This window comes from Saccopteryx bilineata, chromosome X (genome assembly GCF_036850765.1).
Source record: "Saccopteryx bilineata isolate mSacBil1 chromosome X, mSacBil1_pri_phased_curated, whole genome shotgun sequence".
NCBI classification, from domain to species: Eukaryota; Metazoa; Chordata; class Mammalia; order Chiroptera; family Emballonuridae; genus Saccopteryx; species Saccopteryx bilineata.
In genome coordinates, this window is record NC_089502.1 from 23,555,385 (window position 1) to 23,569,274 (window position 13,890).

General features: G+C 41.9%; 1 protein-coding gene across 2 annotated transcripts in view; it reads left to right on the top strand.

Annotated features, from left to right (window-relative positions):
- Window positions 1-13,890, top strand: part of TENM1 (teneurin transmembrane protein 1) — a 1,131,584-nt gene that overhangs the window by 1,096,067 nt on the left and 21,627 nt on the right. For both annotated transcript variants that reach the window (XM_066248720.1, XM_066248721.1), the window contains 2 exons: window positions 2,315-2,487; window positions 3,596-3,831. In XM_066248720.1, coding sequence (XP_066104817.1) covers window positions 2,315-2,487; window positions 3,596-3,831 — 409 coding nt within the window. The remainder of the gene's footprint in view (window positions 1-2,314; window positions 2,488-3,595; window positions 3,832-13,890) is intronic.

Genomic DNA, 13,890 nt, shown 5'->3' on the forward strand with positions numbered 1-13,890 from the left:
TTAAATGTATGATCTCAGACAAAGAGCACCTGTGACTGAGCTTAAAAGGTGTTGGGGCCAGGGGGTAAGAAATCAGATGTATCCACAGTCCAGTGCTAAGGTTTGTTGGAATTTTTGGTCTTTGCTCCTCTACTCATGGTTGACTCAGTTAGTATCTGATCTTAGTCATCTTGCCCTGAGAAGTGGACACAGCCATGGCACTCGCCTTTAAGTTGCTGGTTCAGTCCTCGTCAAGGCACATACGGAGCAGATCAATGTTCCTGTCTCTCTCCTTCTCCCTTCTCTCTGTAGAATCAATAAATAAATTTAAAAGAAAAGAAAAGAAAGAAAGAAAGAGAGAGAAAGAGAGAGAGATGGAAGAAAGAAAGAAAGAAAGAAAGAAAGAAAGAAAGAAAGAAAGAAAGAAAGAAGTCTCACTTTAAGACAAGAGGCTCAGTGACTAAGAAAGAAGGAAACGGAAACTGCCCCCAGCTGCAAAGCCCGGTAGGAACCTGCATGCATAGCATCTTAGTCAAATTTCCTGGAGAAATGATGAGGGGTGACCTTGCCAAAGGCAAGGAAACCCCTTAGGAATCAGGAAAGAAACCCCAGAGGTGCTGGCCATGGTTGTGAGAAAGGATGTGCCTGTGGAATCCTTCTCTCTGCTACCTCAAAGCTCCTCCCTCCAGGGAAAAGCAGCTTGGTACCTTGGGAGAATCAAAGTTGGATGTCGTTTTCTTCTCCAAGAGAGAAGACCAGGCAGACAAGGTTTGGCTGTGCTGGGTGTTCAAGTCCTTCCATGCCCCCCCCCTTTTTTATCAGGGACCTGTTTCTTACAGCCACAAAGACCCACATGGGAAAATAGGCTGAGCAGGTGGGAAGACTGTGCCATTATGCCTAGGCATAAGCAGCACCTTTCGGCCTTCCCTTGTTAATGAGGCCTTAGCTACATAATAACACGCCAACAACTATTTTGTCTGAAATCCATTTAAAAGAAGGGTGCATGCAATACAACAACTAGGGCTTGACGTATCTATGATGTCAAATGATGTATTTGATTATTTTTATTTGCATACATGACTTGTAACTGTAAGTATGTGCACGTGTACTCATGTCCATACAGAAGTGAACTCGAGGGAGGCAACACTGTGTATAGGCTCAAGTCCAGGTCAGTCCAGTAAAATAAGGTCCAGCCCCTTTTCCCAAGCTTACGAAAAACTAGTCTAGGTGATAAAATTTGAACAACTCTCTAGTCCAAGTTCATGAAAACCTAGAGGATTAACACTGAATCATTCTAACCTTTTGCATAATTGTTGGAGTAGGAGACAGCAGATCCAGACTGAACCACTGAATCCGGGCACTATTCTGCTCACTTTAGGTAAAAAGATTATAGTTGTTTAACATTTGAAAAGCAAATAAAAGTGCTTAAATATTTTGTAATTTGCAGCTTGAAAAGAAAACAGTAATGAGTTTCCAACTGCATGTCTTTACTTTTAATGAAGTGTTTATTTTTCATGGTTCTATTGGCAATAAAAGACAGCTCCACATGAAAAGCCTTCAGGGAAACAGTTTTCATTTGGAAGACAGTGAGATTGCCAATAATTCTGATTTTTTTAAAGTAAACTCACTAGACTATATTTCCAGATATATGTTATTGCCTATTAACCCAGATAATTATTTTTTTCTCCACTCATATAAGCAAATTATAGCACATTACAGACTATACTCTAAAAAGATTAAAAAAATAACTGACACTGAGATCAGGAGGCTCCAGAATGTTCTAATGAACATGCTTCCATTATCTTCTGTGCTTGTTCATTTTGTTGGGAGAATGATTCATTCATTTCAAATTTGGCAACTTAAATGGCAGCAACTATAATTTTCTGATCACAATGCAAAGTCAGTTTATTGGCCTTCTCAGGCTTGGGCCCTCCTTTGTGCCTCCATTGCCTTTGCCAACATCACCCTCTGCTGGGCTGTGGCATCCATTGCATCTAATGGATTCGACTCAAATTGCAAAAGGGAGGCTGCCCTGCAACGTCGCACAGCGGGACATGATTCATAAATCAGTTTTTCACCCTGGTGATTCATTACCAGATATATTTTTTTCTGTAAAACAGCACAGCTCAAGGAAGTCATCAAGAATTCAGAAGCTGCAAAAAATACCTTCGTTTGATTAATCATTTTTCTGACCTTTTTCTTCTTATTGAACAAGGTTAATAATACTTGTTATCACTCAAAGTTAAACTGCATTAGCTTCCAAGTGAGTTTTATTTTGGAAAGGCCTGTTATCACAGCCAAAAGGCTTCAAAGTTTGCATTGGTTCATTCCTCAGGTATGACCCCGAGGGACATCTGACCAATGCAACATTTCCCACTGGAGAGGTCAGCAGCTTCCACAGTGACTTGGAGAAGCTGACAAAAGTGGAGCTAGATACTTCCAACCGTGAAAACGTGCTCATGTCAACCAACTTGACAGCAACTAGTACCATATATATTTTAAAACAAGGTAAGACTATTTCTAACTTGGCCTGACTATGATAGCACCTAACTCCTACCCTCAAACCTCTGCACAGCATTTATAAATAGAATTCATTTCTATCTCAGAAGGTGGCTGCTTCTCCCTATTTTTCAGCTCTGGAAGCTGAAACCCAGACAAAACCACCCCTTTCACAAATTCACATAGAAACCTTGAGCCACATCTCTGCGGGAGTCATGAGGTTACAGCCTTGCCAAATCCTCTCTTCCATCAAGTCATTTCCTTGCACCCAGCTGTGTGCAAAGCTCTGCTAGGTGCTGAAAGGGTTATAGTAAAAAGAAGGAGTCTGTGCCCCATCTGAGATTAGAATTCAAGATACATGCTGACACAGGAGAATAAAAAGGATGAATTAGTATACACATCGAGCAAGAATACAAGTGAAATGAGAGAATTAAAAGCTCATTCTATTTCCAAAGAGAGGAAAGTAAGAGGTAACGGAAATGAAAAAGGAAGGCAGGGAGGGGGAAAGAGAAAGAAGGGGGTTGGACATGGAAGGAATGTCTTGAAGCGAAAGTGGAAGTGGATACATAAAAACCATTTCTCTCTGTCCAGTCTTTAAGGACTTATTCTGTTGTTCGCTTGTGGAAGCAGTCACAGAACACTGTCTAACGCTCAAATCCACTCTAAAAGGATCGGTGGCAGCCTTCGTCAGGTTATTGTTTCATCAGGTACAGCAACTGTGCGGGTATTCTCAGGCAGTAAGGATGCTAAGGTGAACTTGCTACTCTTCTCATGCTAGTTCCTAGCATATAAAAATGAAGGGCCAATCCACCGAGTCAGAAAGGGAGTTTGTGAGGAAATCCTTTAAAAATGCGGGGGGAGGGGGGACCAGCCAGCAGTATTAGACAACAGTCTTTTATCCAAAGAACAATTTACCCCAGCTGTGAAAATAACAAGACCCACACAGACAGAGGGCACATCTACCTGTTAGAGTGATCATCTCGCCCAGAATGCAGTGGGGTCCACAGCGCCCCACCTGCTCATTCCCGCCCAAATTTGCCTCCTGAAGCTAAACGTGTCTTTTCTTCCTGTACCTCCCTTGCTTCCCCCTCTTCCTCCTTTGACTCTCTGTCTACAGAAAATACCCAGAGTACCTATCGGGTGAGTCCAGACGGCTCCCTCCGTGTCAGCTTTGCCAGCGGGATGGAGATCAGCCTCAGTTCAGAGCCCCACATCCTGGCTGGGGCGGTCAACCCCACCCTGGGCAAGTGCAACATCTCGCTGCCAGGGGAGCACAATGCCAACCTCATCGAGTGGCGGCAGCGGAAGGAGCAAAACAAAGGCAACGTTTCTGCTTTTGAAAGGAGATTGAGGGTAAGGCTTGACCTTATACAACATATGGAACCTTTGTTTTATATATGTTTGAAAACTGCACAGCCTCCCTAATCTAAAGCTTCGTTTCTTCAAAGCTTTTCTAGATGTCTGACTAGCCTACATGATATACTAATTCAAGAGGGGGTGCTAATGACTGATAATGGTTCGGGATTCTTAAATGAACATTCTAATAGAAGTTTTCTTTGTCATTAGCCAGCTAAAGTGCTCTAATAGTAGCAATTTCAGGCACCAGGAAAGTCTGGCTGGAAAAGTGTGTTTGTCAGGAGGCTATACTCATGGCCTGCCCTGGAGATGTCAGTCTGGTCCATCAGAGTGACTCAGGTTTCTATTTTGTGTAATTTATACTTTATTTGGAAAGACCAAGCAGGTACACACAGGAGAATGAGACACAAGGTGACATTTGCACAAAGGCGAGATAAAAGAAAAAGTCAGCGAACAATATTATTTCCATGAATACATACATGTGAAGGGCCAGAGGTGTAAAGGACTGATACCGAGGTTAGGAGGGTGGCGCTCAGAGAGAGGTCCCTAGAGGAAATTAAAGATTTGGGAATTTTCAAGTCCTTACCAAGCACAGTTCAGCACTACTGACCAGAGCCCTCTCAGTTCAAATTGCATTTCTGCAGAGCACAAAGCCTACAAACACAACAGAACTTGGTCTGCCTGTCACTTCTTAAACATTAGCCAATATTAGGATGACATGAACAACTTTCCAAATATAGTGACATTCAATATCAGCCCAAAGCAACCACCAGCCTGAGGGAGATAATCACTTACTATTGAGGCTAGGCCTGCTCTGAGCACCTGTGTTATGCTTAGGATACCTGGAATGCTAGCATTTTTCATACTCACAGTAAAAAATCACTCAGAGTGAAAATCTAGTAACCTTAGGCTGTGGAAATGCAACAATGAACAGCTGCCCCACTTCAGACAGAAGCAGTCAAACCAGTCTCATGGCTTGATACGGGTAGAATAATCTATAACAGTGCTTTCTTTCCAATCAGTTCTATTGGTGACACCGAAACACAGACTTCAGTGGGTGTTTTTTGGAACAGCCACTAAAGCTGTCTACATGCACAAATCAGTTTTTCTGTTTTGATTCTATTGACCAGTCTCTAGCAGAATATTTACCAGTTATGCCACTGACTTGAGAAGTGATACCAGTCCAAACACTCAGACTTCTCTGTGTGGGTAGCAGTGAGGGTTTCTATCAGGGTCCTAGAAATGGCATCTCCTGGGTAGAACCCTGGATGGTTAAGTTAGATGACCTGGCTTTGCTTCCCAATTTATTTTCTTCACCTGTGAAATAAAAATGTTATACTAGAGAAAAGGGAGAATTATCCACATATGGCTTATCAACTTCATGGATTTCAAAATAGAAAAAAAATATATTGAATAAATTCTCTTAGTGCCGCCCACAGCTTATAGCCTCAATAACATATTGTGAACTAAATCAGACACTAAATGACTAGCATTTTATATTCTTTAAGATAACCCATTCTATGCTATGTAACTTTGAGATTTCCTACTTTCTGAGATAATCAACCCTATTTTTACCCATCCATGTGTACAGACAATGTGGAGAGACTAGAAGCTGTAATTTTCACTTCATATCCCAAATTGCTCTTACTGTTGAGAAGCTAATGGTCGTAAAACATTTGGGAGCTCTTTACTGTTGAAGAGTAGAGTGAAGCAGAGTTATTTAGTTAATACTATTTATAGTTGTCCTGTTTCTCATCCTGTAATGGAGTTGAGAGAGTTTTTAGAATGGCTTATAAGGGCAACAAATTCAGGGCCTTCTCCTCTATATGACCTCTAGGGTACTTCTTGGGGCCCTGGGATTGGTGAATGGAACACCTTATCGGCTAGGTTGCACATTACCCTGGAAATAACAACAAAAGTCCTTTATTTTTGTTGCGTGCCTTCGAGTTAACAAAATGCTTTCAGAGCCAGGATTTTATTCCATCACCACAACCATCAGTTGTGGTTATTCCCATTTTATAGATACAGAACCTAAGGCCCAGAGAGGTTAAGTGATTTTCCCAAAGTCAAAGAACTGTTAATGATCAGGGCCAGCACTAAAATTCAGGTCTCCACATAGCACACACCCTTTCCACTGTCATGCTGTGCTGCCTTGCCCCTCAAAATAAGTAATCGACAAATCATTGCCCTACTTGGTGAAACCACCTTGTCAGGACCTGACTCCTCATTTCAATGCTGACAAAAAGAGACAAATAATCATCTCTAATGTACTGGCAAGTGTGGGTGGTGTGGACATCTGACTAGCTTCCAGGGAAAGTATGAAGGAGGCAAAAATACCAGGGAAGTTGTTTAACTGGTTCACTCTCACCTGCTCTCCCCATCCTCAGGTATTTTTGTTTACATTGCTGCCTCAGTTTCCCCAGATTAGGCATATCCAATTTAGTGAAATGAATATGTTCCCAAAAGGCAGATGTAGATTCAATTTTGACAGGGAAAATCCTCTTTCCCTACTGACTTTATTATTTTAGAGATAGTGCCTTTTTACTCCTAGTAGCTTTCAAGGGACAAGCTGATGACATGTGAGATGTAACTTTCTCTGATACCCTCAAGTACCTCAAGACCTTGGACAGTACCATTTCTTTCCTCTGGTCACTTCAGAGTGAGGGCATGTCGAGGTACCAGAGCTCTTGAGACAGAATACAGGAGTCAGATAGTTGTACAACACAGAAAAATCCCTGCTGTACTGGGGCAAATAAGGCTCCTCTTTGGAAAACCACACAAAAGGATGATTGTAATTTGCAAATGTGCTTGAACAGCAGGCTATAAACTACTAATTGTTCAGGCACAAAATGACACGTTCAGTGAAAGGCTCACTTGGTAAGATGATGGACATCAAATGTCCCAGAAAATTCCCTATGACATCTGCCCCAGACCTTCTATCTGGAAAGAAAAACATCAGAAAAGGCTAGACATCTCTTGGTGATAAAACAGCAAAAGTTGCTATTCTCCAGTGATCATTGATTATTTTTTCATACAGAGTCAGAGTTCCCTTCAAGGAAAGGAGGCAAATTGCTAGGAAACGTGATACCCGCTCAGCCTGAGCAGGCAAAGTATTTGTTACCTTTGGAACATCCTGCACCGGTTCCATTAAGTGAAATAAATCACATTAACATCCTGAAATTCTGTTTATTTTAAAACTACATTTTCTCCAACCTGAGCTGTGTTTGATTCATCTTCCTTGCAAAGTACTTTTACATCTAATCCGTGCATCCTCTCATCGGCTGCATCAATCTGTCCCCATAAAGACATTTCCCTGGACAATAGGGACATTAGAATACAAATAACAATAGAGGTAGCTGTAAAAGAATTGGACATTCACCAAAAGCAGTTCAGGAACTGTATTCAGACTGTACCTTGCCATGTCTATAAATAATACTGCCATTGTGTGAGACTTATCCCAGCATCAGATCCAGACCTCTTTATAAGATTTTGCAGACTGAGCCTGACTTGATGGTGGAGCAGTGGATAGAGCGTCGGACTGGGATGTGGAGGACCCAGGTTCGAGACCCCGAGGTCGCCAGCTTGAGCACGGGCTCATCTGGTTTGAGCAAAGCTCACCAGCTTGGACCCAAGGTCACTGGCTCAAGCAAGGGGTTACTTGGTCTGCTAAAGGCCCACGGTCAAGGCACATATGAGAAAGCAATCAATGAACAACTAAGGTTTCACAATGAAAAACTGATGATTGATGCTTCTCATCTCTCTCTGTTCCTGTCTGTCCCTATCTGACTCTCTCTCTGTCCCTGTAAAAAAAAAAAAAAAAAAGATTTTGCAGACTGAGATTTGAGGTTACAGAAAAACTTTATTTTAAAAAAGAAAGTTTGAAGCTTAACACTTCAAAGCAAAGGTATAAAATCAAGTAAGATGACTACATATTTACAAGCAAAATGAAACAGACCAATCTAAAAACCCTCACAATTGATTTTTTTTTCTGCTCACAGATACCTGAGAATGGGGCAGATTCACTTTTACATGCAACATATGAATGTTCATACGTGATCTGAGCTCTGAAAAGGGAAATGAGTACAGTTGAAATACAGGGTCTCAGTCTGACAAATGATGGGGACTTTGGGAGGCAGCCCAGATAATTGTGGCATCTCCCTCCGTTCTCAGAAAGTGCCTTTGCCGCGCAGGGCACCCGGCTGCTCACATTGAAGTTCACGTGTGCTTCACACTGTTTTCAGTTCCTTCTCCCTAGGTTTGCTAGAGAGAATCATTTTGTGAAAATTTAGATAAGGAGACTATTGAAAAGATAGATTAACCTTTTTAAAAATGTATCTGTGGTTCTCAGCCCTAGGTAGCAGTGCATCTGCCCCTAAGGAGTCACCTGGAAACGGAAGATTTCAGGCATCAGGACTACTAGGCAGTGTTAGTTTTTTTGGGTCAGGTGATCCTTGGGACCTTCAAATCACAGAAATTGCTATATTTGATCATATTGAGTAAACTTCTCTAAAGTCAGTAGAAAGGAAGTATGATTTCAAACTCTATTTCACATGTATATAAGCATTATAATTTGGTATAAAAAATTGCCTGTTTGATTAAACAGATGAATTCACCAACAGAAAAGTAAACAAAAGCAAATTCATATAATGGAAAAAGTGTCCAAGTTAATTGATATGGCAGAAGAGAAGTGGAAGATGTGGGGGGAAAAAAGAAATTTCCTTCTACCCTTCTGAGTTCTTGGTTGAGACCCCCCCTCCAATAAAAGAGGAGAAAATAAACAGAAGTTTAAAAGCATGTGTTCCTCCTGTATACGTGGGAGAGACCCAAGAAAACTCACTAACTCCCAAAAATGGCCCAAGCCATCACCTTAAATACCATTTGCAGCTGACAATAAAAAAAGAAGGGAGGGGGCACTTATAGGAGGTTATCAGGAACAGCATAATAAACAAGAATAAGACTGTTAGGCAGATTTAGATTGTTGTCTTCTCCATCTATAAGAGTTTGTAGAAACTTAGAATCACCCTCCTCTTCCCTGTAAGGGTGGTGAGGAGGTATGTCCCCTTACAAAGAAATATTTCCCTTATATATGTAAATGTTCCTTACAAAAGGATAACTTCTGCTCCATTTTCAGAGATTTGCCTGTGTCTGCTGTTTCTTAAATAGTCAGCTAAAAATAATTCTTGTGTCAAAGAAACATTATTTGAGAGTGACATATTCTTCTCCCTTTAAGAGGAATGAGTAATATTTTGAGGAAGGACAGGTCTGCCCATAATTTTACACCAGTTTTCCCATCTATAAAATGAGGGATATGGGCTATGCAATCTCTATTATCAGTAGTATTATTATCATTAATCATAATTACAGCAGCTAACATTCACTGAGATCTTACTATGTGTACTGTGTCGGAGAGGGAGAGAATTTTTCCCTTCTACACTTCTTAAGCTCTTGTGGCTGAACTAATAATAAAATTGACACAAAACTAGTTTCACAGGAATAAAAACAACTTAACAGGTCAAAAATGAACAATATCAGGCGTTGCCTATGGATCAACTTAATATATCTTTATCTTACTAATTGAAGGAACCTCAAATCAGAAGGGCTAAAAGGACTTCCTCTTAAGCAATTAAAAGAGAAACTCCTAGAAAAGAGCAAGTAAAGGCTCAGAGGGGAGGCAAAGGACACCTTTCTTTGGAGCTTCTCCATGTACCAACACTTCACAGGCCCTTTTATTTCTGCTGGCAGCACAATCCATGATTCCCAGGGCATCCTCTTCCCTCTTTCCTTTCTGGTCTGAGTACGAACAAAAAGCAAGCCCTTCTCCTTACTTCTCCCTAGCAAAGCTGAAACAACATAAAGGAAACCAAGGGATATATTAAAGCACAGATACTTTTCCTATTAAAACAATGATCAAGCCCAGTTTTCTCACCCCAACATGCAGCTCATTATTGGACAAACTCAAAAGTGTTGTTCAATGAGCAACCTATCCAAAGAGACCCTGTTTTGCTTGGGGTTATTCTCAATTTTTAAAAATTATTATTTATTTTATTTTATTTCATTTTTTAGTGAGAGGAGAAGAAGCAGAGACAGACTCCCACATGTGCCTCAACAAGGGTCCACCTGGAAAGTCCACTAGGGGGCAATGCTCTGCTTATCTGCCCCCTACCATTCCCCCTCTCCCTCCCCCAGCCCTGTTGCAACCACAGCCATTTTTATTAAGCACCTGAGATGTAGGCCATGGAGCCATCCTCAGAGCCTGGGGCCAACTTACTCTAATTGAGCCATGGCTGCAAGTGGAAAAGCAAAGAGAGAGAAAGTGAGAGGGGGAAGGGTGGAGAAGCAGATGGTCACTTCTTCTGTGTGCCTTGATTGGGAATCAAACCCGGGACTTCCACATGCCAGCCAATGCTCTACCACTGAGCCAACCAGCCAGAACCTATTCCCAACTTTCAATCCTTTCCTTGCCCCTCTTCTTTACAGAACAAGGATTGGTATAAACTGCTTGGAGTAAGAGTGGAAATAAGGATGGATGGCCTACACTCAGGTCAAGGGCTGTTACTGTCTTTCAGGCAAACAAGTGCTTGTGTGAAGGTAGAACTTTCTCTACCTTGCTTATGACTCCGGCAGTCAGAGGCAATCAGCCTAGTTCTGATTCCTACCATAGACACTGGAGGCACACAAGCACTCAGGATGGAGGGTGAGAGAGCTCACCTGGAAAAGCCTTCTTTTCCCCATTTTTCTCACATGTGGTTTTTCCACAAGAGAATCAATGGGGAAAGATTCTGTGGCATCTTCAATTCCTTCAGCCCCTTTCAACTCTTTACAAAATATTACATTACTTTCCAAACCTGACTTTGAAACTAGTGTTTCAGCAACATCTGAATATCAGAGTGTATTCTGCAGAAAGAGATGAACGGTTGTAGAAGTCTTAACAGGCCAAGTAAAAACATCAGACAGAGTTCTCCTCTGCTTGCTTTCTGGTGGATTTTGAACAGTGATCCCTGCTCCTGTAACTGTAATGACTTTATTAAGAGATGTGTTGTTGCATTGTAAACTTAATCTTTCAAACAAATAAAACCACAAGTTTAGTTGAACTGGAAGTCACTTGTTACTTTGGCTCTTTAACTATTATTATAACATAAATTGTAACTGTTACAATGTCTCTGAGAGTGCATGGATATTTTATAACTATTGTAAATGAATGGTGTTACAGTTGGAGATATGTGGCTATAAAACCACAGGAAAGGTAGTTGAAAAAAAATACCTGTTTTCATATAGGTTTCTAGGCCCTGTATATCAAAAGATAGAAAACATGTGCTTCTCTTTCACCTTTTAGGTGAAAACAGTGAATTACCAAATATTTATGTCCTATGACATGTATGCATTGGCTCCAGATGGTTTAAAGAGTTGTGATTGCCAATCTGCGGCTCTATTCCTGAATTAAACTTACCCCTGCAACTAACAGCATTTCCTTCCAAATAATTTGAGTATCTAATAACCAGTCTTCTGGACAGAATTCATGGCATGGAACATTTGCTAGGTTCTATTTTTGCAGAAGCTCAAAATTAAGGGCATATATCATTAGCCCCAGGTGGTTGATGAAGAAACCAAAACCAAAAGGGCTTTTAAAAAGCAAAAGGTTATGGGAAGATTGGTGACGAAATAGGCAGATGTCCCAACTGCCATCACCCAGGACCAAATTGGATTACAACTAAATTTGAGAACAACCATCTTGAAAAACCAACTTTAGACTAAATGAAAAAATGTACATAACCAAAGAGTCATAGAAGAAGCCACATCCAGACTGGTAAGAAGAATGGAGACATAGAAAGGTCTGCCCCACTACCAGGAGTGAGTGGGGCAGAGGACCCAGAGGGACTCTCACTGCGAGGAGGGTCACCCTGAGAGGTGAAGATTCTAAGCCCCAGCCCCAGCAACATAGCCTAGAACCTCAGAGCTTAGAAGAAGCACTCACACAGCATCTGGCAGTGAAAACAAGTGAAGTTTCTGTCTGTGAGAAAGAGACAGGAACTCTCAGAGATGCAGGCTTCATCTTAAATGGCCAGCACAAAACATTTCATTCATAGACAATTACATGGGGTTCTGGCAGAAGGAGGACTGAGAGGAATAGAGCTTCATGAGGACAGTGTGAAGTTGGTGGCCCAGGGAGAGACACTGTGGGGCACAGCTACCAGAACCCCTGTGCTGAGTCATTCTCCAATACTGCAGTCACCATCTTTCTTGGGTGGAGCAGTTCCCTCTGGGCAGTATCATCCTGGGGTAAAACAACTTCCCACCCCAGGAATCTCTGCTACTGCACCCTATGGGGACTGGGCTATTCTGAAAAGTCAGCCAGAAAGCAGTGAATGCATCAGTGATTCAGTTTTATGGCTTTGAAGCTGGAGCTTTCCCTCCACTCTCCCAAGAATATGCAGGTGCTTCTGCCTCATGGAGATTCAATGGAAACTTTTCAGACTGAGGGCAGACCAACCTCTGGGTCTCAGAGACCACAAACACCAGACTCCTGGTGACCACACTCTGCTGAGGTCTGTGAAAAAACTCAGGACAGACTAACACCTTAGAACAAGGGGTGGAGCCACACCCACCACCCTTCCTAATCCCTGACCTACAACTAAGACTACTTTATCCAGCAAAGTGATCATTTAGAATTGAAGGAGAAATAAAGAGCTTCCCAGACACAAAAAAAGAGCTCAAGTACCTGACGAGGCAGTAAGGCAGTAGATAGAATAGTGGACTGGGACGCAGATAACCCAGATTTGAAGCCTTGAGGTCTCTGGCTTGAGCATGGGCTCTTTGCTTGAGTGGGGGCTCACCATCTTGAGTGCTAGGTTGCTGGCTTGAGCCCAAGATCAATGACTTGAAGGCCAAGGTCGCTGCCTTGAACCCAAGGTCACTGGCTTGAGCAATGGGTTCCTTACTCTGCTGTGGCCCCACAGTCAAGGCACACATAAGAAAGCAATCAATAAACAACTAAGGAGACTAAGGAACCATAACAAAAAACTGATCCTTCTCATCTCTCTCCCTTCCTGCCTGTCTATCCCTATCTGTTCCTCTCTCTGTGTCTCTCTCTGTCTCTGTCCTAAAAAAAAGACTCAAATAGTTCATTACAATCAAACCAATACTGCAAAAAATGTTAAAGGGCCTTCTATAAAAAATAGCAAAAGAAAAAAGAAATAGATAGAAAGAGAATTGCAAGTTTAAAGAATAAAATAGCAATAAATAAGTACATATCAATAATCACCTTAAGTGTAAATAGATTAAATGCTCCAATGAAAAGACATAGGGTGGCTGTATTATAAGAAAACAAGACTTATGCCTAACCAGGCACTGGTGCAATGGATAGAATGTTGGGCTGGGACACGGAGGACCCAGATTTGAAACCCCAAGGTCACTGGCTTGAATGCAGGCTTATCTGTCTTGAGCATGGGTTCACCAGCTTGAGCAGGGGGTAACTGGCTTGAGCAAAGAGTCACTCACTCTGCTATAGTCCCCTGGTCAAGGCACAGATGAGAAAGCAATCAATGAACAACTAAGGTGTTGCAACAAAGAATTGATGCTTCTCATCTCTCTCCCTTCCTGTCTGCCTGTCCCTATCTGTCCCTCTCTTTGACTCCCTCTGTCTCTGTCAAAAAAAGAGAAAAGACCCGTATATATGCTGCCTTCTAGAAATCCACCTTAGAATAAAAGAAACACATAGACCTGTGATGGCGAACCTTTTTATAAAAACCGCCCACTTTTGCAATGCTGGTCAACCTGGTCCCTCCCACCCACTAGTGGGCACCAGCTTTCATGGTGGGTAGTAGCGGAGCAACCAAATGGCACCGCAATTGGCCCACCATGAAATCTGGAACACCCACTAGTGGGCAGGAGGGACCAGGTTGACCAGCACTGCAAAAGTGCGCGGTTATTATGAAAAGGTTCGCCATCACGGACATAGACTGAAAGTGAAGGGATGAAAGAAAAGTATTTTTTGCAAATGGAAATGAAAAACAAGCTGGGGTAACAATACTTATATCTGACAAAATAGCTTTTAAAATA